The sequence below is a fragment of the Alexandromys fortis genome, unplaced genomic scaffold, assembly GCF_014885135.2.
Source record: "Alexandromys fortis isolate MF-2015 unplaced genomic scaffold, M_Fortis_MF-2015_v1.1 scaffold_263, whole genome shotgun sequence".
NCBI lineage: Eukaryota > Metazoa > Chordata > Mammalia > Rodentia > Cricetidae > Alexandromys > Alexandromys fortis.
Genome location: NW_026068165.1, coordinates 1,061,822 through 1,086,762, shown reverse-complemented (window position 1 = coordinate 1,086,762; position 24,941 = coordinate 1,061,822). Strand labels below are relative to the sequence as shown.

The window sequence follows — 24,941 nt, the reverse complement described above, 5'->3', positions numbered from 1 at the left end:
AAGCATTGTGCCCTGGAAATGTAAGATGAAATAAACCCTTGCCTCCCCTAGTCGTTTTTGGTAGTAACGCTTATAGCAACCGAAAAGAAACTAGGCTAGACTGGGTCTCATTATTTAGCACAGACGGTTCTCCAACACTCAATCTTGCCTCAGTTTCCAGTGTGTAGGAATTTTAGGCATGATTCATGCCTGTCTCTGGATCATTTTTTTTTTATAAATTGTACTAATCTACCAAACTCCACTTCTCTTTATTCCCCCAGTTCCCTCCAACCAGTTGTCCCTGGTTAACTGCCTTTTCCCTTTCTTTTTTTCTTTCTTTCTTTCTTTCTTTCTTTCTTTCTTTCTTTCTTTCTTTCTTTCTTTCTTTCCTTCCTTCTTCCCTTCCTCTCTTCCTCTCTTCCTCCCTCCTCTCCAGTGGGTGAAGGGGAGTTTGCCTTTACTGACCACTCTTTAAAGCGTTACTACCCTAACCGGCAGCGGGGTTCTTATGGAGTTGGTTGGTGTCCCTTCTGTTGGTCTTAGAGGCCTTCTTTCTCCAGCTGCCAGGTGTCCTGCTTTATGTGGGGCTTCCTGAAACAGGAGTCTTTCTTGGGATTTCTCTGCAATTTAGCCGTCTTGCTATTTTCTTTCCCCCCCGTGGAGACTCGTTCTGGGGCTCTATATAAGCCTCAGGTCGCCATACACCTGAGTTTTTCCTATCTGTAGAGGACTTGAGGGTGTGAGTGCGGTCGGGAGGCGTCTGCTCTGCTGGGGCAATGTGGGTTGTGTGGATTCTAGCCCGCAGCTTGGTCCTGAGTTTGGGAGTCCCCGGCGGATCAGACCCGAGTTCGTGCCATGGCCCTGTGGGGCCCTCTCGGACCGCCAGGCTGCAGTGGCGAGCACGGCGCAGCCGGCGGGTGGAGCAGAGGAACCCGCGCTTGGCGGAGGAGCCCGGGCCGCCCCGCTCGCCCTGGCGCGGGCGGAGGGAGCGTGGCCTGGGCAGTCGGTGCGGAGAGCGCCCTGAGGCCCGGCCCAGGCTCGCCGCCAGGGAGCGCTGCGGGCTCCCGCTCGCCCGCCCCCCGGTAGGCGGGGCCGCCCTCTCCCCGCAGCCGCCGCCGCAGCCGCCGCCTGGGCCGCCCCGTGTCCCCGGTGGAGCCGCCGCCGCTGCCGCTGCCGCCGCCGCCGCTGCCGCCGCGAGCTCGATGCGGACGGAGCCTGGGCCGGGCCATGGGGATCCTCAGCATCACGGACCAGGTCAGCCCTCCTGCCCTTCCCCACGTCCTCCTTCCAGGGCCGGGCGCCGCCGCCACGCGAGCCTGGGGATGTGCGGCCTAGGCTGGGCCCGAGCCCGGGGTTTCCCGCGGCTCCCGCCGCGCCCCACGCCGTGCTGCCGTCCGCGGAGCCGGTGTCCTTGGGGGCCTGGCGACTGGTGGAGGCACCGCCGGAATCTGCTGCAGCCAGGATCCTTGTAGCGGAGCCCCTCCAGCGACGCCCCCCTCCAACCTGTGTGCTCCCCCACCTCCCGGTTCCGCTCTGGCTCTGGCCCGCTCCCTGAAAGCTGGTTCTCCCTGCAGCCGCCCCTGGTCCAGGCCATCTTTAGCCGAGATGTGGAGGAAGTGCGTTCCCTCCTCTCGCAGAAGGAGAACATCAATGTGCTGGTGAGTTGGGGAGGATGGCGAGCCGGAATCCGGGCTCCGGTGTTCGGGACCCCTCCCCACAAGTGGGGCGGCTCCGTTTCTCCTCTGCTGTGATGAAACTGCAGCTCTTTCTACTTCGAAATGAGAGCCTGCTCCGCATTTAAGGGTTGGTCAGGCATGGAGCACCGACCAACGGGTTCTGGGGATACCCAGAGAACGATGTTCTCCTCTCGACCATCGGGGTCTGCAGCGCCCCCATCCCTCCTGGAAAAAGGAGTAGGTTTCTCGGTCGGTGTCCCTGACTCCACCCTCCCAGGATGCTGCCTTTTGAATCCCCGTATCGGGATTTGAGACCCTGCAGAACCTAGAGGAAGGGATGGTAGGGAAGGGCTTGGAGTTCTCATACTTGAGCCAGGGTCCAGGGTAATTTCTCTCTGCAGCTGCCTCTTTCTGCCTTTCCAGGACCAAGAGAGGCGAACCCCATTGCATGCTGCTGCCTACGTAGGCGATGTCCCCATCCTCCAGTTGCTACTGATGTCAGGTGAAAGTGGGGAGCAGGAAGGTGTGGCACCTAGGGAGGGGAGAAGTCTCTTCATACCCACGGGTTGATTGCGGGTGCCTGGTCCAGGAATGTGCCTTTCTGTCCATTCAGGTTCACATTCCCCCACCCCTCAATCCCAACAAAATAGGAAACTGTGTCCACACAGGTGCTAATGTCAACGCTAAGGACACACTGTGGCTGACCCCTCTTCATCGTGCCGCTGCCTCCCGAAATGAGGTATGGACCCTACCTCACTCAGTTCACCTTTCCACAAAGGATGGGTTGAAGGGCTAGAGAAACTCAGCTCTCTGCCCTGTGGACTGTTCTGCCCCATGCAGGGAGGAGACCAGGCTCTGGCCCCTCCTTCCTGCCCCTAGAACTGACTGGTAAGGGGGGCTGAGTGCTGCCAGCTGATGTGACGTCAGGGAGAGCTTAACACTGGGCTGGCAGACTGCGGGGGCCCTGCTGCCAGGCCTGAGTGAGTCATCCCTCCCCGGGGGGCCACCTTAAGTCTGGTCCCCCTCTGGGCACTAAGATTTCTCTAGTTGTGATGGGGTGGCAAGTAGTGATGCGTCCTTGCCCCTCACACAACATGGAGGCTGACTGCATAAGAGGCCAAACTCATTTGTGGAGTCGCGTGCCATGGTGCCATCAACCTTGAAGAGAGGGAAAGACCTCTTCCTGGATCCTCCATCACTTCCTTAGCTCCAGCTGCTAGGTGGGGAAAAGCTTGAGGTCAGGTAGAATGATGTGTGCAGTGTCTAAGAGGGGCATTTTGGCAGGAGTTTGGAGACGATCCAGTATGTGTGTTTGTTGGGGTAATAGATAGGATTTTGGTGCCCAAGGAAGGGCTGTGGGGATGGTGTTTTTGCCACTAATGTAGTGTGAGCGTTTGGTTTTCCTGCAAGTTAGGCTTGGGGTGTGTGGGCTTACCTAGGGTGGGGGGTACGTGTGAGTGAAGATGTTTAGGAGCTGGATTGAGGGTGATCGGAGCGTGGCTTGGGGAAGAAGGATCTGTTTCCTTCAGCAAAGATGTTTAAGCTCTCGTGAGATCAGGTTGGGAGAGAACAGTGTAGAGGAAAAGAAGAGGAGCGGGGCCAGCCCTCCTGCTTCCTCCCTCCTGTTCTACTTCCTGCTCTCCCTTTACCTCCTCTTGTCCCTTGCTCCTCCACAGAAGGTGCTGGGACTGCTGCTGGCACACTCAGCTGATGTGAATGCCCGGGACAAGCTGTGGCAGACACCACTGCATGTGGCTGCTGCCAACCGGGCCACCAAGTGTGCTGAGGCTCTGGCACCCCTGTTGAGCAGCCTCAATGTGGCTGACAGGAGCGGGCGCAGTGCGCTGCACCATGCAGTACACAGTGGGCATCTCGAGGTGAGGACCATGCTGGTCGGGGCAGTCTCCCCTTCCCCACCCACTCACTCTTTCCGTGTTTCTGGGCTCGGGGCAGGAAATTCAAGCAGCAAATGAATGATTAGATTGAGGGTTTTGTGGGATTTTTGTTTTGTCTGTTCGAGACATGGTTTCTCTGTGTCACAGCTCTGACTGTCCAGGAATTCTCTTTGTAGACCAGGCTGGCCTCAAATTGACAGACATCCACCTGTCTCTGCCTCCCGAGTGCTGGGATTAAAGGCGTGTACTATGCCTGGCTGTTTTGTCTGTTTTTGAGGTAGGGTCTTACTATGTATGCTTGGCTGGCCTGGAACTTGCTGTGTAGTTTAGACCAGGCTTGAATTTGAACTCACCTATGTCTCCCTTCCTCTGCCTTCTGAGTGCTGGGATTAAAGGCATGCACTACCATCAGCAGTTTGCACTGAGTTTTTATTGAATGACTGTGTTATATGCTCAGTAAGGGCTGTGTTACTGAGCTGCACTTCGAATCCACAGATTGAAATTCTTTTGCTTTCTGGTGTTTTTGTTGGTAGGTGAGTGTCAACTGCTCAACCATAGCTACATCCCTCTTTTTAGCTATTATTTTGAGACAGCTTTGAACTGTGGCAGTTTTCCTGCCCAAGTGCTAGTTAAGTTACTGCAGGCATGTGCCACAATACTTATCCTGAAGTTCGACTTGGACTTCAGGAGGACTTTTTGAGATTCCATGGAAATTTTTATTTGTATTTTGTTTTGTTTTGATTTTTTTTGAGACATGGTTTCCTTAAGTAGAGCTGGAACTCAACTCTGAGACCAAGCTGACCTCAAACTCAGAGATTGCTTGTCTTTACCTCTGGAGTGCTGGAGTTAAAGGCGTGGGGCACTGGAAACTTTTTATGTATGTGTCTTTTTTTTATGATGAGAAAGTCCATGTTGTCCAGCACATTTGCAGAGACTCGTGAGATTCTGAGAGCCGGCAGAGCACCCAAGAGAGCCTTCATTTCTGTTACCCAGTGGCATCTTGATCCCAGATTGTTTTGCTCAGGCACAGAGGCACTAGCTGCTACCCAGGCACTTAAACACGAAGCGAAAAGATACCAGGCTGCCATCTATTTTTCAGGAGATCGGCAGGCTCTGCCCTTGGGTAGGTTGAGGGCATGAACCTGTCTGTGTCTTTTTTATCCTCACATAGACGGTGAACCTGCTCCTCAATAAGGGAGCCAGCCTGAATGTCTGTGATAAAAAGGAACGGCAGCCGCTGCACTGGGCAGCTTTCCTAGGTGAGAGACACATAGGGAAAGGGGCAGGAATAGGGAGTTAGTCTTTGGAGGATGGAGCCTGGAGCCTTTGGGAGAAGGAGCTTGGTGCCCTTGAGGGGGAGGAGCTTGGGGCCTTTGGGGGAGGAGCTGTAGGGCCTTTGGGGAGGAGCTTGGGGCCTTTGGGTTCACCCTAGGCCTACTTTTTTTTCTTCTTTCCCTAGGGCATTTGGAGGTCCTGAAACTGCTAGTGGCACGTGGAGCAGACCTCAGCTGTAAGGACCGAAAGGGCTACGGGCTGCTCCACACAGCTGCAGCCAGCGGCCAGATTGAAGTGGTGAAGTACTTGCTCCGGATGGGGGCTGAGGTCAGAGCAGTAAACGCTGTGTCTCTGTGTTCAAGACAGGGACTTGGAAGTCAGAATTTGTTATAGAGATGGGCGGTTCTGGGGCTGTTGGTGTGGTTTCTGAAGGTTGGAAGGGTAGGGTGGAAGGGCCTGAAGAAGGCTCTTGTTATGTAATGGCAGTATTCTTTTGGAGCAGAAGCCCGAAGGGACTAACTGGTGGGCTTTCTAGGACTCTTAGGCTAATTGGCTGCTTCCAGCCTTGTTTCGACTGATAACCCATACCTTCCCCCTGGACACCCAGATCGACGAGCCCAACGCCTTTGGAAACACAGCCTTGCACATCGCCTGCTACCTGGGCCAGGATGCTGTGGCTATTGAGCTGGTGAACGCCGGAGCCAACGTCAACCAGCCGAATGACAAGGGGTTCACACCGCTGCATGTGGCTGCTGTTTCCACCAACGGCGCCCTCTGCTTGGAGCTGTTGGTTAATAACGGGGCTGATGTCAACTACCAGGTACCTAAGAGGATGAGACATATATCAATAGCTCTGAGACTCCAACCATGTCCACGTAGTTCTCCTGGGGTGGGGGAATTACCCACTGGTCTCCTGGGTGGTTAGGTCTTATCAGGGCCTCAGGACCGTGGTTGGGTAACCATGTCACATTTCCATCCTGGTCGATGTGCTCTTCAAAGAGGACACAGGGCAGTTTTCTGCTTTACGTTTAACAAGCACCAACATGTCTCCACAGAGCAAAGAAGGAAAAAGTCCTCTGCACATGGCTGCTATCCATGGCCGTTTCACGCGTTCCCAGATCCTCATTCAGAATGGTATGGGCTCAGACTTTGTGCTCTCTTCCTCCAGGGGACCTAGAACCCCCTGCTTCCTCCCTCCCCATCTTCCACTCAAGATAGGTGTTTGGAACTCTACCTTTTCCCAGTCTGAGGCTTAAAAAAAAAGCATGGAGAATGCCTATTCAGTCCAACCTGTAATAAAGAGCCCTCGAGGGCTCCTTGCCTGGTGAGTAGACCTGAGCCTGAGGTGAGCCTGGTTGTGTGTCCTGGCCTCAGGTAGTGAGATCGACTGTGCTGACAAATTTGGGAACACACCACTACATGTGGCTGCTCGCTACGGACACGAGCTGCTCATCAGCACTCTGATGACCAATGGCGCGGACACCGCCCGGTGAGTCGCGGCTGCAGCGCGACTGTGTGCCGTTCACATCAAACACAGAGGCCCTAAGATGCTGTCAGGGAAGTTTGGGGACCCTCTTCCCCTAACTCCTAGGGTGGCAGTGAGAGACCACAGAAAGGAGCTCTGTAACTGGTCCTTCCTTGGCCCCAGCGCTGAGCCCCTCAACCTCTTCCCAGGCGCGGTATCCACGACATGTTTCCCCTGCACTTAGCTGTTCTCTTTGGATTCTCTGACTGTTGCCGGAAGCTTCTTTCCTCAGGTATGTGCTGACTGGCGGGGGTGGGGCAGAGGAGGCTGAGGCTCCTGGATGCATCTGTGGCTGGTGTGCTCCTCCAGGTCAGCTGTACAGCATCGTGTCCTCACTCAGCAATGAGCATGTGCTCTCTGCTGGGTTTGACATCAACACACCTGACAGCCTTGGCCGCACCTGTCTTCATGCTGCTGCTTCTGGAGGGTGAGTCCTTTCCTTGTAGGCCTTGTGAGCTGGGCATGGGTCCCCACTGTCTGCCCGACTCTTGCCTTGAACAGATAGAGATGGTCTGGTTTTGCGTTTTCAGCTTCTCCTTGGGTTGGTGGCCCTGCTTCAAGGCTCTCACTCTTACGCCTGGTCTTCTTTTAGGAATGTTGAATGTCTTAATTTGCTTTTGAGCAGTGGGGCGGACCTGAGAAGGAGAGACAAGTTTGGAAGGCAAGTTCATGTGCAGGGCGCCCAGGGCTGGCCATGGAGGGAGGAGGAGGAGTGTTACCGTGCACCCTTTTGTGCACATCTGGGCCTGCTCTATCTGTCCCTGAGTCTCTCACTCATACTATAACATGCTCCCCAGGACCCCGCTGCACTATGCAGCTGCCAACGGGAGCTATCAGTGCGCAGTGACACTGGTGACCGCCGGGGCGGGCGTCAACGAGGCCGACTGTAAAGGCTGCTCCCCTCTTCACTATGCCGCTGCTTCTGACGCCTACCGGAGGTCAGGCTCCTACCCTGCTTCTTTGTGAGCCCTTTCTCTCCTCGGTCTCCTAACCGCTCTCCTCTGTTATGCCAGAGCGGAACCCCACACTGCTTCCAGCCACGATGCTGAAGAGGATGAGCTACTGAAGGAATCCCGCAGGAAGGAGGCCTTCTTGTAAGTACCGAGGAGGACACTGCGTGGGCCTTCCCTGCGGTGCCACCTGGCCTTTTATCCTCCCGCCCATTTTGAATCTTCATTGCTGTGGCCACCACCGCCAGTGCTGCCTTGTCAGTTGGCTAGCAGTGTGGGGTGATAGGGTACTGCATGTGGTGAAAGATGACAGACAGCCCCTGGCCCGTGGGAGAGGCTTAAAAACTACATACGTGAGACTTCTTAACCGAATGTTCATTCTTCGTGTTCCAGGTGTGGCTCTAGGTACTGAAGTGCTGGGGATGGATCCTGGGATGATCTTTGTTCATTCTGGGCAGGCAGTATGCTTGCTGGGCCACCACCTAGCTGGTACTAAAGGATGAAAGATGAACCTTTATTCCCAGCACTCGGGAAGCAGAGGTTGAGGCCAGCCTGGTCTATATTGTGAGTTACAGGTCAGCCAGGGCTACACAGTCAGACCTTCTCTCTCAAACAAAACAGGACAGTTGAGTTACTCCAGGGCTGTGTGGGGGTAGAGTACAATGTTAAAACAGTTCTCAACATCAAAACAACGTGACGACCAAAAATTTCTTCAGTACTGTTAGGAAAAATCTCTGTGCCTGCACAAAGAAATCCAATCAGACCAGATTAAAACAGATCAAGTGCCCGGCTTTATTAGACGGCACACTTGGGTGGCGGGAGAGCACGGCAAGGAAAAGAAAGAAAATGCACACAGGCACACAAACCCAAAACCAAGTGTTCTTTCCAGCACAAGTCTAAATAGCCTGGGGGAGTGGTCCTGACCCTCCCTGGGGAGGGGTCAGCGCTTGGCAAGCTGGGAGTTGGAGTCCAAGCCAGGGCAACTGCCACGCCAGGGGCTTCCAGTCATCCCAGACTTCTTGGCTATAGGGGTGTTAGAGGGCTGGGGTGATGCCCCCAGCTTTATATTCCAGACTCTTGGATATAGGGGTGTGATAAGGAGCTGAGGTGATGTTTATGACCAGACATCCCAGAATGGATGCCAGGGACTGGGGTGACGCTTCCAATCAAGGACTGTTTGCCTAGAGGGCAAAATTAGTTGAAAACTAGTGACGTAAATGAATAGGAGAAATTGTGTTTCCATAAGCCTCATTAAAAAGTCTAAAACAGCCAGGCGGTGGTGGCCCACGCCTTTAATCTCAGCACTCAGGAGGCAGAGGCAGGCAGATCTCTGTGTGTTCAAGACCAGCCTGGTCTACAGAGCTAGTTCCAGGACAGCTAGGACTGCTACACAGAGAAACCCTGTCTCAGAAAACTAAAAGAAAAAACCATAGGTAAAGAGCTTTCGTATCGCTGATGTAAGAAGTTGGCCATGGGAGACTGAGTGTGAGGTGTATGGAAGCTCATTGTCCTCGTGATTTGTCTGCAAGTCTTAGAATTCAGATATTGAGTTTGAACAGAGCTGGTCATTATGGCACCCACCTTTGATCCTAGTATTTGGGAGGCAGAGGCAGATCTCTGTTCAAGGCCAGCCTGGTCTGCATGGATGCTCCCATGACAGCCAAGGCTACTAAATGAGACCCTGACTTTAAAAACAGAAAACGTAGGGCATGGTGTCACAGGCCTTTAATTCTAGTGCTCAGGAGATACAGTAGGAAGGTCAGGAACTTAAGGTCTTTCGCTACAGTGTGAGTTTACAGCCTGCTTAGGCTACAGGGGGCTCAAAAAGCAAACAAGAAAAAAATCAGGCCTGGTGGCACACACCCTTAATCCTGGCACTTAGGAGGCAGAAACAGATGGATCTCTGAGTTTGAGACCAGCCTAGTCTACAGAGTTCAATAGCTACACAGAAAGACCTGGGGCAGGGATGTTGAAGGGGTCAGAGGTTCAGCTCTGTGACTTCCCCCTCTGCTTAGATTTTCTCAGCTCCAGTAGGGATGAAAATATCTAGCTCTGAGCATGATTGCAACAGTTAAATGGATAGGCGGAGATGCTTACCACACGGTATCTGACACAGAGTAAATGCTAAATGTCATTACTGTTACATCTTTGACTAAGGGAAGCGAAGAGCACCAAGGGAACACTGAGAAGGGAACAAATGGGTATTTAGGAAGACCCCAGACAGCAGAGCATGGCAGTCTGAGTTTTCAGTGAGTTGGACTTTAGCCATTTGGGGAGGAGCAGGTTTGGAGGCAGGAATGAGCATATACCCACCTCTATCAGCAGGCTGTTAATCAACCATGTGCCCGTGTTCTCTGGAAGAGGGTACAGAGGAAAGGACAGTGTTGGAGCTGGTGGCCCAGGTGTAGGGTTGAAGACTAGGTGGGCAGGATTTAGAGAACTTGCTCAGAACAGAACTTGGCCTGCGGGATTCCCTTGCCCCTGCTCCCTGCCCCCCCTCCCTGCCCCAGCTGCACCTTTGCTGGGCTGGGCCTATCCCTGCCTGACAATCTATCCCTGGCTCCCCAGCTGTCTGGAGTTCTTATTGGATAATGGTGCAGACCCCTCCCTGCGGGACAGGCAGGGCTACACAGCTGTGCACTATGCAGCCGCCTACGGCAACAGACAGAACCTCGAACTGGTACGTACTGGAACCTGGCCTGGGGGAGGGGGCAGGAGCAGGGCTGTAGTCTGCCTTCAGGTTCGTGGTCACAAAGCCAGGGGCAGTTGAATTGGGAGATTAAGGGGTTCCTGTAAGTGGCAGAGGGGCCCCACATCTTGGATGTTCCAGAACCTCAGCATGTATTTTCCTGCTCTTTGCAGCTCTTAGAAATGTCCTTTAACTGCCTGGAGGATGTGGAGAGCACCGTTCCCGTCAGCCCTTTGCACTTAGCTGTGAGTCCATGTCTTCTCCTTGTGCCTTCTTGTTCTGACCTGACCATTCGCAGGTGTCAAGAATAACTTGAATTTTTTTTACTTAGTATGATTGTGTGTATGAATGATGATGACGTGTGCATGGACATGTGTGTACCATGGTGTGCCTGTGAAGCTCTCCTCCTACCTGTGTTTGGGCTCCAGGGCTGCGGCTCAGGTTCTCAGGCTTGTACAGCACCTTTCCCCGCTGAGCCCCCGCCAGCCTTGTGTCTGCATTCTCACTGGGATGCGGCAGGGGGGTTGTCTGGAAAGAGTGCGCTGACTGTGTGTATTTGGAGCTCCCAAGTCCCGGAGCAGAGTAGGAAGAGGATGGTCATCAGCTGATTGTCGGTTGCCCACAGGCCTACAACGGTCACTGTGAAGCCCTGAAGACGCTGGCGGAAACGCTGGTGAATCTGGATGTCAGGGACCACAAGGGCCGGACCGCACTCTTCCTGGCCACGGAGCGAGGCTCTACGGAGTGTGTGGAGGTGCTCACGGCCCACGGTGCCTCTGCCCTCATCAAGGAGCGTAAACGCAAGTGGACACCCCTGCATGCTGCTGGTTAGTGGCCCCTGAATAGTAGGGCAGGGAGTGCGTTAGGGCAAGGAGGACGGAAACTCCAAGTCTTGATTCATGGCTTCCTACCTGAAGCTTTCTCCTTGCCCTAGGCCATCGCAGGACTTCAGTCCTTGAGCCCTTCTTCCCTCCCGACACTGTCCTGACAGAGGCCCCCCTTCTCTTTCAGCCGCCTCTGGCCACACTGACTCCCTGCACTTGCTGATTGACAGTGGGGAGCGAGCTGACATCACAGATGTCATGGATGCCTATGGACAGTGAGTGTGGGCCAGGGGCGTGTGTTCCCCTTTGCCAGACCCTTGTCCTTTCTCCCTCACCTCTCTCCTCCCTGCTCTGTAGAACCCCACTGATGCTGGCCATTATGAATGGTCACGTGGACTGTGTACATCTGCTGCTAGAGAAAGGATCCACGGCTGACGCTGCTGACCTCCGGGGCCGCACTGCCCTCCACCGTGGGGTGAGTGGGCTGCTGGGGATAAGGTTGCTCACGTACAGGCTCCGGGTGAGCACAGGATCCCCGGCAGCAGGGCATCAGTGTCAGTAAGTAGAATAGGATTCTGCCTCTTGAGTCTTCCCAGGCCTGTGTTTGCTCTGAGATGAGTATCTCCCCTCCTTTCTGGTGACATTGTCATCATGCTCAGCCATTGCCCACCCAGACTGTGCTTGCTGCCCATCTAAGCTTTGCTGCTGTCCTTTCAGGGTTGGGTTGGGTTGTTTTGTTTTTTTAATAGATAGGATCTCGCTATGGAGCCTGGCAGGCTCTGAATTAATATGTAGGCCAAGCTGTCCTTAACTCGGAGATCTGCCTGCCTCTGGTTTCCAAGTGCTGGGTGTGTACCACCGTGCCCAGCAGCTCTTTTGATTTGAGGGGTCTCACTCTGTCACCCAGGCTGGTTCTCCACTGTTGGGCTCCAGGGATCCTCCAGCCTCAGCCTCCTGAGTAACTGAGACTCCAGGTGTGCCTGGCTTTCAGAACCACAGAATCCTTTGGGCCTCAGTCTCCTCACCCTCTGCTTGGTCTTTTGTTCCGAGAGTTTCAGGATTGACTCTGGCCATTCTGCCTATGAGGAAAGTAGCTGCTGACCCCTAACACTAGAATTATTGCGGAGAGGATGGATTCCTGGAAATAGTTCTTGCTGCTGGGCCAGCCCCCAGCAGCTAGCCACTGGAAAAAGTGTGGCTTCTCACCACTTGACCTCTGTGTGCCCTGCAGGCAGTGACTGGCTGTGAGGACTGCCTGGCTGCCCTGCTGGACCATGATGCATTTGTGCTGTGCCGAGACTTTAAGGGCCGCACCCCTATTCACCTGGCCTCAGCCTGTGGCCATACTGCAGTGCTGCGGACTCTGCTACAGGCTGCGCTTTCCACAGACCCCCTAGATGCTGGTGTCGATTACAGCGGATACTCGCCCATGCACTGGGCCTCCTACACTGGTACGAGTGGGGCCTTTGGCGGGCACAGGGATGTATGTAGTCGGAAGGGGATCGGGCACAGGGATGTATGTAGTCGGAAGGGGATCTGGAAGTAGATTGGGGGGGCCAGAGGCAGGACAGGACAGATGGAGGATTTTGCTGTTTCTCACCCTTACTGTGCTTTCTTCCTTGTGCCAGGACATGAAGATTGTCTGGAGTTGTTACTTGAACACAGCCCGTTCTCATACTTGGAGGGAAACCCCTTCACTCCTTTGCACTGTGCAGTGTATGTGCATCAACCTTCTGGGGGGGGGGGGGACCCGGGCTCAGGCAGGGAGTCTTCGAGTTCGCTGCTTCTGATGATCTCTCCTCCCCTCTCCAGAATTAATAACCAGGACAGCACCACAGAGATGCTGCTGGGAGCTCTGGGTGCCAAGATTGTGAACAGCCGAGATGCCAAAGGACGGTCAGTGACAGGAATCCTCTGGTTTCTGCACCTGCAGAAGAGTGTTCCCTATTTCATTCTACTCTGCCTCCCCTTCAGGACCCCCCTTCACGCCGCTGCCTTCGCGGACAATGTCTCTGGGCTCCAGATGCTGTTGCAACATCAAGCAGAAGTGAATGCCACTGACCACACTGGCCGCACTGCGCTAATGACGGCAGCCGAGAACGGGCAGACCGCTGCTGTGGGTGTGTAGGGGCCACCGTGACAGGATGCTGATGGGGTGGGCCAGCCCATCCTGGAGGGCATATGGGGACCTGGGGTTCATAATACAAGAGGATGTCGCCGGGCGCTGGTGGTGTACACCTTTAATCCTAGCACTTGGGAGGCAGAGGCAGGTGGATCGCTGTGAGTTTGAGACCAGCCTGGTCTACAAAAGCTAGTTCCAGGACAGGCTCCAAAGGTACAGAGAAACCCTGTCTCAAAAAGCAAAACAAAACAAAACAAAAAACCCAAAGGGGTGTCCCACCTCCTGTGGACAGAGGGTGAGTGGCTTGGCTACTGCTCTGGGGAAGACATCAGTCTGTCCTGTTCCCTTTGTAGAATTTCTGCTGTATCGCGGGAAGGCAGACCTGACTGTGCTGGACGAGAACAAGAACACTGCCCTGCACCTGGCTTGTAGCAAGGTACTGCCCAGAGCAGGCTCGGGAAAGTGGCTCAGGATTGTGGAATAGACTGCTCCAACCCTGTGGTCTGTTAGGGTTCTACTCCACAAGTGTCCACTTTCTGTCCTCTTCCTCAGGGCCATGAGAAATGTGCCCTCATGATCCTGGCAGAAACCCAAGACCTTGGCCTTATCAATGCTACCAACAGTGCGCTGCAGATGTGAGTGCCCGGGGAAGGGGGCTCCTGGCTGGGGGAGGCAGGTGGGTGAAGAAAGCAACCTATACTCCAGGGGCTCCCTGGAGCTCACAGTATTTGTTGAGTGTCCTTGTCACCCACCTTGGGGTGGCAAGACAGTCTGGCATTCTACTCACGGTCCCTTCTCTGTTGTCTGTCTTCTAAGGCCACTCCACATTGCTGCCCGGAATGGACTTGCTTCTGTGGTGCAGGCCCTGCTGAGTCGTGGGGCCACAGTGCTGGCTGTGGATGAAGAAGGTGGGTGGAATCCAGAGGCCCCTGCCTCTCCTGGGTTTGGGGTCAGGGGCCTTCTTCAGAAGGTGACTTCTTCACCTTGCCATAAGTGAGATTTTCTTCCCAGGGGACCTCTTGAGATCAGGGACCCAACACTAGTATTCTAAGTCTCAGGGGAATCTGGTGGAATGAGGCGGATCTGGCAGGGTCAGGAAGGCCTCCCTGGGCCCTTGCCACCTGGATTTCTGACTACAGTGGGTGCCTGCCCCTCTTGGTACCCCTCCAGTGCCCAGAGTGCTCAGTCCTTCCCGTTGGCCCGCAGGTCACACCCCAGCACTGGCCTGCGCCCCAAACAAGGATGTGGCGGACTGCCTGGCCTTGATCCTCTCCACCATGAAGCCTTTCCCACCCAAGGACGCCGTCAGTCCTTTCAGCTTCAGCCTGCTCAAGAACTGCGGCATCGCAGCCGCCAAGACGGTGGGTGGCTGTGGCGCCCTGCCTCATGGGGCCTCCTGTCCCTACAGCCAGGAGCGGCATGGCGCCATTGGGTTAGATGGCTGCTACTCCGAGTAGCCCCCTCCAGTGTCCCTCTCCCTGCCGGCGGCTGATACCTTATTCTATTTATTAGAGGAAGTCTAAACATTTGGGCACTTTAAAGGAGAACACGACTGGGCGGTGGGGTAGGGGAGGAAGCACTGGGGAGCAGCTGCTTACCCCTTTGCCACACCATCCTGGCCTGGCAGAGGTCTGGGACCCACAGGGAGCACCCCAGGCTCTTGGTACCCCCAGGGCACCCCCTTCTGCCAAGTGTCCCAAAATGATTGCTAAATGCCTGGCTCCCCCTCCTTGACTCCATCTCTCAGTTTCCCCTGTTTGCTGCCAGCTCCCCCAACTCTTCCTTCTGACTCTCCTCTCTGTGTCCCCCTCTTTCCCCTGCTGCCAGGCAGATTCCCCCTTTTCTTCCATACCCATCACTGCCTTCTTGCTTGGCCCCTCCATCCCTGCAGCAGTGAGAAGCCTTAATTTCTGGTACTGTGTGAGCACTCTGGGGGTGTCCCCCTCCCCCTTCAGGGGCAGCTAGAGGATGAGGGGGGAGGGTATTTAGCACTGGGGCCTAGAGCTTCCCCCCATATCCTATCATCCCTAAAATTCAAATGCAGACACTTGAAGCAGCAACTACTGAACCTGGTCCTCATCCCACGTTCTCCCCTGGCTCCTCATGTGCAAACCAAGGGCTGCTTCTGCCTCCACAGCCTGCTCCCTCCCATACTTCTAGCCTGGCCTCCAACCACGCACTTTAACCTTGCTTCTTTCTTTTAACTTCTTTTCAGGGAGGGGAGCCTGTGGCCATTCCCTCCTTGGCTCTCTTATCCCTGAATTCTGAGGCTTGTCATGAATTTTTAAGTAAGCATTTTATTCTTTAGGGGAAGAAACAAATTAATATCCTGCCCATTTCAAAAGTACAGCCCTAGTATGTCCTCTGTGTTTCAGGCATGTGTTTGCATGTGAGTGGAGGTAGGGACCATTTCTTCCTCCTGTGTCCCCCAGTCCCGGAGTTCCTCCATGCCCCTGTCTGTCTCCACCTTCTGTCATGTCTGAGAGTACCCACTGCCCCAGTCGCTCCTGATATGAAGCCAAAGATGGTGGGAAGGGCAGGGGCAGTGTAGGGCCTGCTTGTTAGGGAAACCAGGCCTCCTCCAGTGAGGGGAAGCACTGGTCAAGGGAGCAACAGATGGACCTTGAGGCTCAGTCCCTGCCTTCCTAGCGTGGGGAGAGATGAGGTTGAATAGGCACTGCACGGATACGATTCCTGGAATGTACCTGAGAAGCCAAACTGGGCTGGAACGAGAAGGGGCGGTGCTCTCTTTAAATGTAGCATTGCGTCTGGCCCTGGTCCCTTCAGATGCCCTGTCCATTCATCTCCTTGGTGAGCCTCTGCACAGTCGGACCCAATCCCGTAACCCAGTGTCCCTTCCTCACACGCAATACCTCAGCCAGGGGCCAAGACACAGAACTTGAATAGAGGTCCTGCCCCTCTCCCCCACCGTGCATCCTTGCCCAGTTTGGCTGCCATCAGTATTGCCCCCTGAGAACTGAGAACTGGATGGGCTTCGTTTACACAGTCCAGGGGTCTCTCCCAGGGACCCCTCCACCTCCTTCCCTACCCCGCTCACTCTACTCACATTCTTACCTGTTTCTCAGTTGTGTCCCTTGAATGTCTTGCCACCCTTGCCGAGGGTAAGCTGATGGGAGAGGGGCTGTCCCAGGGAGCCCTTCCCGCCACAGACACCCTGCACCATACCTCACGCTGGTTCCCAGAAGCCTGGGGTGTTCGACTTTCCTTTCTGTGGTCCCTGTTTGTCTTGCTACCCCACCTCAGATCCTAAACCATTTCAAGGCTTCCGCGTGACCATATTGGTGAGAAGGATTGTGCAGCTTTTAGTTTTTATTTTTGTTTTCAAAGCCAAAGGGCCTTGCAATGCCCCTCTTGCCCACATCCCTTCATGCCCTCTCCTTCCCTAGACGACAATCAATGTGACCTCTCTTAAGGGCTGCCGCCCCCACCCCCACCCTGCTGGTTCTGCATAGCTTGCCCCTAACTTTGATTCTTTTCCCTAAAACCTTCCCATTTCACCCCTCCCTTTCATCTTGGTGCTGGGAATTAGGTGGTGGAGCATGGGGAGCAGGGACATGGTTCCCGGGGTGACTTGGGGCATCAGTCGTGTTCTCCTTTATCATTGCTTGACGATGACAGAAGGAACCTGACTGCGATTGTCAGGAGCCCCATTGTTTGGTTTTGCTAGATGAGATTTCTGGTGGCTGTCTGTTCCCTGCTGTCCTGAGCACAGTGTCAGCAGTGCTGGGAATATGACAGGGAGCCCTCTGTCCCTCATGTGGTGTGAGGGGGCCTGGAGGGCCAGCAGCCTCCTCTCCTTATGCCAAAGGAAATCCCGCACCCCCGGCTCCCCGCCGCTGTCTCTGAAGCATTCTGACCATCCTCATGGCCACTGCATATTTATTGTCATGTTAAGATTTTGTTTTAAACCTCTTTGACTTAAACGGGTGTGGAGAAGTAAAACAGGCAGAATGCCCCCCAATCTTAAGGGGGTCGGGTGGGGAGGGAACACCCCTTTCCCTCTCCTTTTCCTCTCCCCTCCCCCCACCGCAGCTCTAAAGCACTTGCATCAAGTAATAAGCACTTTTGTGAAAAGACCCATTTTACATGAGGCCCGGGGCAGCCCGAGGTCCCAGCACAGGAGCCAAGCGGGGCTACATAGGAGACAGGGAAACAGACGCGTGAGTCGGGGCGACATGAGAAGAGCCAGTTTTTAGTTTCCGATTTTAGGGGGATGTTTCTGATTGGGCGGTGGCTTTTGTAGGGTTGTGTACCATCCTTCAGAAAAAACAAATGGCACAAACTGTGGGTCCTGGGATGGACCACAGACCCAGGGCACTGCCACTGTCCAATGAGACTCTAAGATTGGTGGGCCACCTCCCCCACCCCGTGGCCCCCTGAGCCATAGGACTGCTGAAAACCACTGAATGTACAGCCCAGGTTGGGGTGGGGAGTAGCCCTTGGGGGAGGGGGCTTCTCCTTTTGTTTGGTGCTGTGGGGGGGTGGGAGACATGAGACTGAGGGACTGCCACCCCATGTAGACATGTGTTCCTTGGGGTGGAGGGGCTGAGGAGGGCCGCCTCCCTCTCTGACCCCAGCCATGGCCCCTCTTCCTTCCTCACCCTGTCCGTGTTGACTGTAAGTCCAGCTCACCTTTGCCTTCAATATGTAACCAAAGGAAAACAATACCGCTTCCACCGCTGTCCGCCAGCCGAGCTCCTCCTCCTCCCGGACCAGAGGGGAGAAGAGGCTGGGGATGGGGGTGGTTCTACAACTGTACCCCCAAAACCCTCTCTGTGGTCTTGGAAGGGGTCCCGAGAGGTGGGGTGGGGCCAGGTTGGCAGGCTGGGAGTGCGCACACTGTGTATCTTATGCACACGAGCGTTTCTTTGCTGAAATGACTCCGGTAACTATGCTCCAGCGGGGAGGCCCCTTCCTCCTCTTCCTCCTCTTCCTCCTGCCCATTCAGCTGTTTCTCACCCTCGCCCACACCCAGTGCTCATTCCCTGCCCCCCTCCCACCGCAAAGGAAAATAGCCTTACAGACCCTAGCCCTGCTCCCAGGGCAAGCCAGTGTGGCCATCCCTCCTGCCAAGTCTGAACCCTACCTTTGGGGAGGGGCAGGGAGCAATGCAGCCTCTTCCTTCTGTGTGGCTCCAACCCTCTGGGCCTGCACCCAGCCTGGGCGAGGACAGAGGAAGGAGTCTTTGAGGACCAGCCCAGTGGCCGGGGAGGAGGGAGGTAGAGAAAAGAAGGGTTTGACTTGGGGCTTCTCCTCCCAACCCAGCCCTGTAGAGAAGCGACCAAATTCCCAGAGATGGGAGGGGTTGGGGTGGGGAGGGTCTGCTCTTTGAATTACTTGAAGGTACTGACTCTGAGGCTGCTGTTGCCCACGTAGGTGTGAGGGGGACACTGTCACTGCATTTGGGAGGGCAGAGGATGGCGGGTGACGAGGGAGCCCCCCTGGGCCCTCTTGTTCCCACCTCGCTCTGGGCGCCCCTCCAGTTGCACTAAAGTAGCTGTTGTGCCAGTCTAACCCATGCCAGGGTGGGGTCTCTGCTTCCAGTCCTTCCTCCCGCCTCTGCTCCCATCCTGGACAATCTTGTTCACTCGTATTCCTGGATAGCTCAGCTGTGTGTGTGTGTGTGTGTGTGTGTGTGTGTGTGTGTTTCGGGGGTGGGTGGGTTTGGCTGGAGTGGGTCCGGCAGGGGTTTGGGAAGGGCTAGGGGAAAGATGGAGGGTGGTATCTCCTGCCCCCTTCCCCAACTCCGAGCCACAGAAGCCTGGGAGGGAGGGTGCCTACTCTCGCCGTGTGTCTTGCAGATGTGCCAAAACAGGGGTGGGTGGGAGGGGAGGGTGCCTGGCAGAGCAGCCCCAGGGTGGCTCTCTCAAAGCAATACAGTTCCCCTGCTGGGGAACAGCAAGACAGGGGAGAGGATTGGGTGGGGACCTGGGGTTCCCCATGTACAGCTGTGTATATTCAGGGGTGTTCTCTGTCTGGTACCCACTGTGGGCAACTATGTGTGTGTGAACCTCCCCTTCCCCATGCCCTGCATGACCTGTGATGCTGCAGACACCACCATCCTGTGTGCAGGTGTGTTGGGGGGCACGGAGGGGCATGTTCCATGTCCTGTCGCACCCTCCACCCTGTGACCCATGTACTCGGTTGTAGGAAGTAAAGAGAACTGAGCACAATTCACTGGATTCTAGTTGAATCTTTCTCTAAGCAATTTCCCCATTCCTGCCCTTCCCCCGATCCCGGATCCACCTGTGGTGCTAGTGTTGGGGTCAGGGGTGTTTAATACTGGTGGGCAGCAATAAAGCCCAGATACCTGCACCCCAGGGTGCTGAGGGCAGCAGAAAAAACACAAATGGGAACCTTGGTGCATTTGCCCTGCCCCTTCCCCTCCTACCTGGGCTAAAGCACAATGCTATCCCTGAAGACTGATGCACCCCACATTCTCCAGGCCCCCACTCTTGTCCTCCCCCAACCTGCTTTGAGCCCTCCCACCACACCCTGGTTTTCTATGCTGTTTTGGTGCAAGTACAACTGTCGTAGTCATGGCTTTGGGATGGGTTCTGTTTATTAAAATCCTATTGCTCCTACTGGCCCTGTGTCCGGCCTCCATTCCTGTGGTTGGGGGGAAGGAAGGGCAATCTGGATCCTTTGCCACTGGCCCCCATCAGCCATCAGGAACCACGGGCAGTAGCTGTTCCTCCAGCAGGGCTATAGTAAGCATGAGGCTGCCCCCCAGCAGCAGACCCAGCCCCTGCAGGAGGACGTGGAGCACAGGCAGGGGCTCAGGAGGCCGGAGCAGGGCTGGCAGCTGGAAGGAAGGAGACTGTCAGATCTCTGCTCTTACCTGTGACACTACTTGTTTACTTCTGAGGTAAGAGCTCACTGTTTAACCCTGCTGGCCTACAGTACTCTGTAGACCAGGCTGCCTCCTGAGTGAATAATGAACTAAAGGTGTATGCCACCAAGCCTGCCCCCATCCTGTGCCCCCACCTTTGGATACTTCTGATGGGGCCCTGGGCCATCCTCTCCAGACCTCGAGGTGGAGAAGGACGAGCTAGCACTTTCTCTCCTCCATGCCCACCTACCCACTATCCTTGAATTGTCTGTCCTGTCCCACGTCTCACCATATCCACAAGGGCCACGTAGAGGAAGACCCCAGCTGTGACCCCAAACACCCAGGGAGTGAGGGGGACAGGGCCCAAACTGAGCCCCACCCCGAGGGCTGCACCCCCCAGTCCCAGGGCTCCAGAAACGAGACTCAGCAGCAGCAGCCTCCGGAAGGACAGCCCTGCCTGAAGCAGCATCGCAAAGTCACCTGTTGGGGGACAGGAGAGGAGGGTGAGTCGGGCTGCCCCTCACTTGTGTCTGTTTACCTCTGAGCTTCAGCGGAGGTCTCCTTTCTGCCCCACCTGCCCCCCTCTTGCCATTCCTACCCAGTTCATGGGGCAGCTCGTGGCAGAAGACCGCCAGGGTGGTGCTGAGGCCGCTGGAGAAGCCGGCAGAGAAGGCAGCACCTGGCACGGCAGAATCCAAGGGTGTTCTTGAAGACGGGAGTTGCTGTCTGCCCTCCCTCTGGTTCCCTCACTTCTCCACTTCTCGCACCTTCCTGGCACCCTCTCCCCCCTCTGCTCCCGTGACCGCACACCTAATGCGAGCCCGTCTGTGAGATTGTGCAGGCCGTCTCCCAGGAGGACCATCCATGCAATGTTGGTGCCGCTGCCACCCTGGTGCTCATGACTGTGGCCTCGGTGCCCGGGAGGGGCTGGAGCTGGTGGGGACTGGCTGATCTCCCTCTGGCCCTGAACCTCTGGCTCTGCAGTAAGAACGACCGGGACACGTGTTAGTTAACTGCAAGTGGGAACCACAGGCTGGTAGTGTACTCGTGTTTTCTTCTAGTCACCTGGAGCTGCCTGTAGGGGTCGAAGGACCATCCCACTGCCATCCTCTGGGTCAAGGTTCGATTCTCCAAGATCCCTTTTGTGCCTGCAGCATCTCTGAAATGGGAGGGCATCCCTCCTGGTGGAGGAGGCAGCAGAGCCAGGGCCTAAGGGGAAACTGGGCCAGCAGCTGGGAAAATGAACACCTGGTTCCACCTCCAGCACCTGGAGAATGCTTTTTGACCTCCTCCCTTTCCCAGGCTGGCATTTCCCTCTGTTGACTGTTGATATGAACCACAGAAAAGCCATTTGGCCAGAAGTCCTGGGTTTATGCTAAGAAACCCGTACCCACTCAGTAGCGGACAAGTCCTATGCAGTTTTGGCCAAGCAAGCCAAGGCCCAGGAGCACATGTCGCCCCGCTCCTGGCTCCGCTAGGACTCTGGGTTTAGCAGGAGTAGAAAAGGTGTCACTCACTGGCCTGAGCCCTCGGTGCCGCACCAGTCCTAGCACGTTCTCTAGCACGAAGAGCAGGAAGAGGCCACCAAGTACTGACAGCCCCGGACCCAGGTCCTCTGGTTGCTCATTAGGTCCTGTGTGCTGCCCTTCTCGTGCCTGTCAGAAAGTAGGTCAGGGTAGACCCTGGGACCCCCCCCCCCCATAGCATCCCCTTCTCCCAGTGAAGGGGTAGCAAGCTTTACTCATATCCCAGTAGAAGGCAGTTGTGGCTGAAGCCGGGGGGGGGGGGGCGGGGGGTGGTTAGGATGTGGGAGCTGACAGAAAGGACGTGGGGAGGGAGTCCTATGGCTAGGAGCACAAGGATCCATGGAGGTTAACTAATTGCCCCGGGTCAGAGTATGAAGATGGAATTTCACGTACGTGAGGCAACAGGTGTAGCAATGCATCCCCACAAAGAGTGCCCACGGCCAGGGCCCCCAGGAAGCCTAGCACAGGCTGCAGCAGACGAGGTCCCAGGAGCCTCAGCGACAGCAGGGAGAGGGGAGCAGGGAGGCTGAGCAGCAGGACCGCCAGGGCACTGTGAAGCAGGGCTGGGAAGGAAGAATTGGGGCTAATGTCGGGCCAGGGCTGGCCCAGAGGCACCATGTGGGCAGAGACACCAAGGAGAGGGTGGACCCCAGTGAGCCCCTTTTCTTAGCGAGGGACTCGGTCACTCACTGACCAGACAGTACATCTCCTGGAGGTGCTGGAGCTGCAGTCTTGATGCAAACACGGCTGTCAATCTGGTAAAGCAGAGCTGGGCAGAGCAGAGCAAACTGACGAGGGGTCAGAGGAGCAACAGGGTTCAGGCCAAAGTTGACCAGCAGCTGGGAACCATTCAGACACTGGGATTGAGGAGAGGACTGTGTATTAGAGAGTCACAGTGAACTACAGCCAAGAAGTCCCAGTTCTCTCAGAATCCCCCTGGCTCACACTGGCACGTGCATTAGAGATGGGGCGGGGGACGGATAAGGGAACTTAATAACTAATGTCTGTTAGTCACTGGCGAGGATTCAGTCCTAGTAGGCAACATAAATTTCTCAGTTTCCTGGTGGGTACTGCTGTCGTTTCCCCCTCATGCTCTGGCAGTTTCCTTGCTCTAGTGATGGAGCTGTTTTGGCGTCTAGACTAGAGCCCGCCACACCAGAATCCTCTAAGGGAAAGAATCCCGACATCTTTAGTCAACATCCCTGTCGTGTTGATCCAGCCTAGGCCGGGTGCTGCTTTTGATGGGGCGTGACAACTGATCTCAGGCTCTGACAGCTTTGCCTTCTTGTATATGTGGAACAAGGGGAAAAGTGACTTTTTCTAGATAGACTGGGCTCACTCTCCACATCACCGACCTACCCTGAGATACTTCTCTGGATTGTGTGTGTGTGCTAAGTGTGGCAATTTGGTCAGAGGGGATATCTTTCACTATTAGAATAACGTATCCTAACAATTACTGACTGCAGACACTTGAGGCCACCTAGTCCCATGGCTCCTGCTCCCTCTCTAGCGGCCATCACACTTACATCTTCGTTCAGGTGGTCAGCCAAAGAATGGTCCAGCAGCAGAAGCCTGTGAAAGAGGTCTAGGCCCGAGGGTCCTGGCTCGTGGGGCAGGTCAGGGGCTTTTGACTCCTCCAGGTCACCCCAGCCTGAAGGACTCAGAGGCATTCCTGCCCAGACATGAACACTCAGCTCCGGTTCCTGTAGTCTAGATTAGATGGATTAAGAGTCAGATTCTCTAAGTTCCCAGGCATCTGCCCTGAGAGTCTCCTGAGAGCTTTTGTGAAGGAGAAACAGCCATAGTCTCAGGAAAGTCTGAGAGCTGTCATTTACAGGAGAGCCTAGAATGGGTAGCTGTGGGCCTGGGGTGGAGAAGCCTGGAGATGTGCGTATTAAGACCAAGAGCAAGGACTTTATGGACCTAAGGATCTGGAGGGGAGAATGAAAAGGTTAGCAAGACCTTCAAGGATATGGAGCAGTTGGGCGCTTGAGGACTCAAGAAGCCAGCCATAGGCAATTCGAGAGCCCTGAGGGGAGCTGGGACTTTTGGGGGTTGGGAGAGAGTAATACCTGTGTGTGAAATTGTCGCCATTTGGGGGTGCAGCCCGCCCAGTTGGAGGCTCGTGGTGTCCCAGGCGAAGCCCCTGAACTCGGCCCAGCCCTAGGCTGTGGAGAAGCCGGGCTAGGCCCCCTGCAGTCAGTGTCCCGTTCTCGCCATACAGGCCAAACAGCTGGGCCAGGTAGTGGTTCTGCTCCTGTTCAGCTGGGCCCAGGCTGGGGGCTGAGCCTCCTACCCAGCCCAAGACCACCCCCATGCACAGGCCAGCCAACAGCTGGTGCACGGGGGGCCCCATCACTGGGGTACAGGTTAGAGAATCTGGTTCTGACTTCTATTTCCCTTTGAGCATGCTGAGGATTGTGTCCTAGAACAAGGAGGAGGGTGTGGGGTCAGGTCAGTTCTGCTCTTCAGCTCAGCTGGGGAGAATGGCTGCATGCACTTAATGCAGCTTCAGCTGGGACCGTCAGCAGGCTCTGCAGGCTCAGGCTTCCTGTCCCTTCCTCTGCCTTCTGCAGCAGCCTCCTGACCGGCGTTCTCCCTCCATCTGGTCCAGAGTCACCAGCATCTCAGATTCCCCCAGACCCACCTCTCACTTGGCTCCACCTCCCTATTCCCCAATACGCAGGGCCTCACCCCTGCTGGCAGTGTGAGAGGTGTCACCGGCAGGTCCCTGGAAGTCCTCACTGTGGACTTTAAGAGATTCCTGAGTCAGGAGTTCAGCCTTCAGATGCAATGGAAGTCCTGTCACAGGGCTGAAATGGATAGGTCCCCTCTTCCCAGCTGCTTTGGGGCGGAGTTAGGGGTGGGGCAAGTGTGGGAAGGTTCATATAGGAGTTAATGGTTCACTGGTCTCTGGGATGAGGAGGTCAAAAGTCGTCTCTACTGGGTCCTGACTGGGGAGGGGCCACCACCTGCCCTAAGGAAGCCACATGGTTAGGAACATGGGTTCTCAGATTTTTCCTCTTAAATATATTTATAGCCCATTCAGTACCACCGAGCCTTCTGAAAACATCCCTCCCCAGATACCTTATGTGAGGTACTGAGCTTCCTCTGTTTCCAACCCCATCCCCTCCTTCCCTGGAAAGTTGAACCAAGGTTCCCCTAAACTGAGGGTTGGGGAGAGGCAGGTAAGTAGCAATCGCAGATGCGCCCAGGGCAGAAACCGCTCCCAGCAATTCCCCAATTCAAGTGCTACCTGCCCGCACTCACGACTCTGGAATCAATGAACGAAAAAGGGGAAACCCTGTTGAGGAAAAGAAACCAGAACAGGGCTGGCTCCCTTCTGACATCTGACCTGGCCTGAGATCAGGGGATCAAAGTCTGATTAGAGTGATTGGCCGGGGGAGGGGGTTAAGGTTGGCATTACCTGACAGCAGGCCAGGAGACAGGACACCAGAGGAAGGGGCACCCAGCCTTCTTGTGGCAGGCAAGGCTGGACAAGGGTCACCTGCAGGGAGGGGGTAGGGGAGGGACACTACCTTAAAGGGGCAGGCTTGCTTTGCCTAAGGCCTCCTTGCCTGGGCGCCACACTCCCTAAGAGCACACTTGCTAACTGCTTTTCCTACA

The 24,941-nt window shown here is 55.4% G+C and overlaps 2 protein-coding genes across 11 annotated transcripts; one reads left to right on the top strand and one right to left on the bottom strand.

The window, feature by feature from the left end:
* The first annotated feature begins 1,070 nt into the window (after positions 1–1,070).
* On the top strand, positions 1,071–19,543 carry Ankrd52 (ankyrin repeat domain 52). Its single transcript, XM_050128201.1, has 28 exons — positions 1,071–1,233; positions 1,554–1,637; positions 2,079–2,157; positions 2,324–2,394; positions 3,332–3,532; positions 4,722–4,809; positions 5,010–5,152; positions 5,433–5,645; positions 5,881–5,959; positions 6,200–6,314; positions 6,500–6,582; positions 6,660–6,777; positions 6,943–7,011; positions 7,148–7,288; positions 7,364–7,444; positions 9,869–9,980; positions 10,163–10,234; positions 10,615–10,816; positions 11,001–11,088; positions 11,171–11,288; positions 12,045–12,264; positions 12,442–12,529; positions 12,626–12,709; positions 12,788–12,933; positions 13,289–13,371; positions 13,488–13,570; positions 13,752–13,843; positions 14,142–19,543. The coding sequence occupies exons 1-28, from the start codon at positions 1,207–1,209 to the stop codon at positions 14,390–14,392; spliced, it is 3,231 nt and encodes a 1,076-aa protein (XP_049984158.1). The 5' UTR covers positions 1,071–1,206; the 3' UTR covers positions 14,393–19,543.
* Slc39a5 (solute carrier family 39 member 5) lies at positions 19,501–24,833 on the bottom strand. Of its 10 annotated transcripts, none has more exons than XM_050128203.1 (14): positions 24,742–24,809; positions 24,571–24,618; positions 24,402–24,481; positions 24,009–24,291; positions 23,387–23,739; positions 22,841–23,024; positions 22,009–22,189; positions 21,708–21,877; positions 21,306–21,443; positions 20,854–20,947; positions 20,599–20,766; positions 20,387–20,467; positions 20,078–20,268; positions 19,501–19,761 (listed from the first exon to the last, which is right to left on the bottom strand). In XM_050128203.1, exons 5-14 carry the CDS (start codon positions 23,668–23,670, stop codon positions 19,618–19,620), a joined length of 1,635 nt encoding a protein of 544 aa, XP_049984160.1. In that variant the 5' UTR covers positions 23,671–23,739; positions 24,009–24,291; positions 24,402–24,481; positions 24,571–24,618; positions 24,742–24,809; the 3' UTR covers positions 19,501–19,617. The 10 variants fall into 10 exon arrangements, with proteins under 10 accessions (XP_049984160.1, XP_049984163.1, XP_049984159.1 ...); XM_050128206.1 differs by having other exon boundaries at positions 24,009–24,096; XM_050128202.1 differs by lacking the exon at positions 24,402–24,481 and having other exon boundaries at positions 24,009–24,096; positions 24,742–24,833.
* Positions 24,834–24,941: the final 108 nt, after the last annotated feature.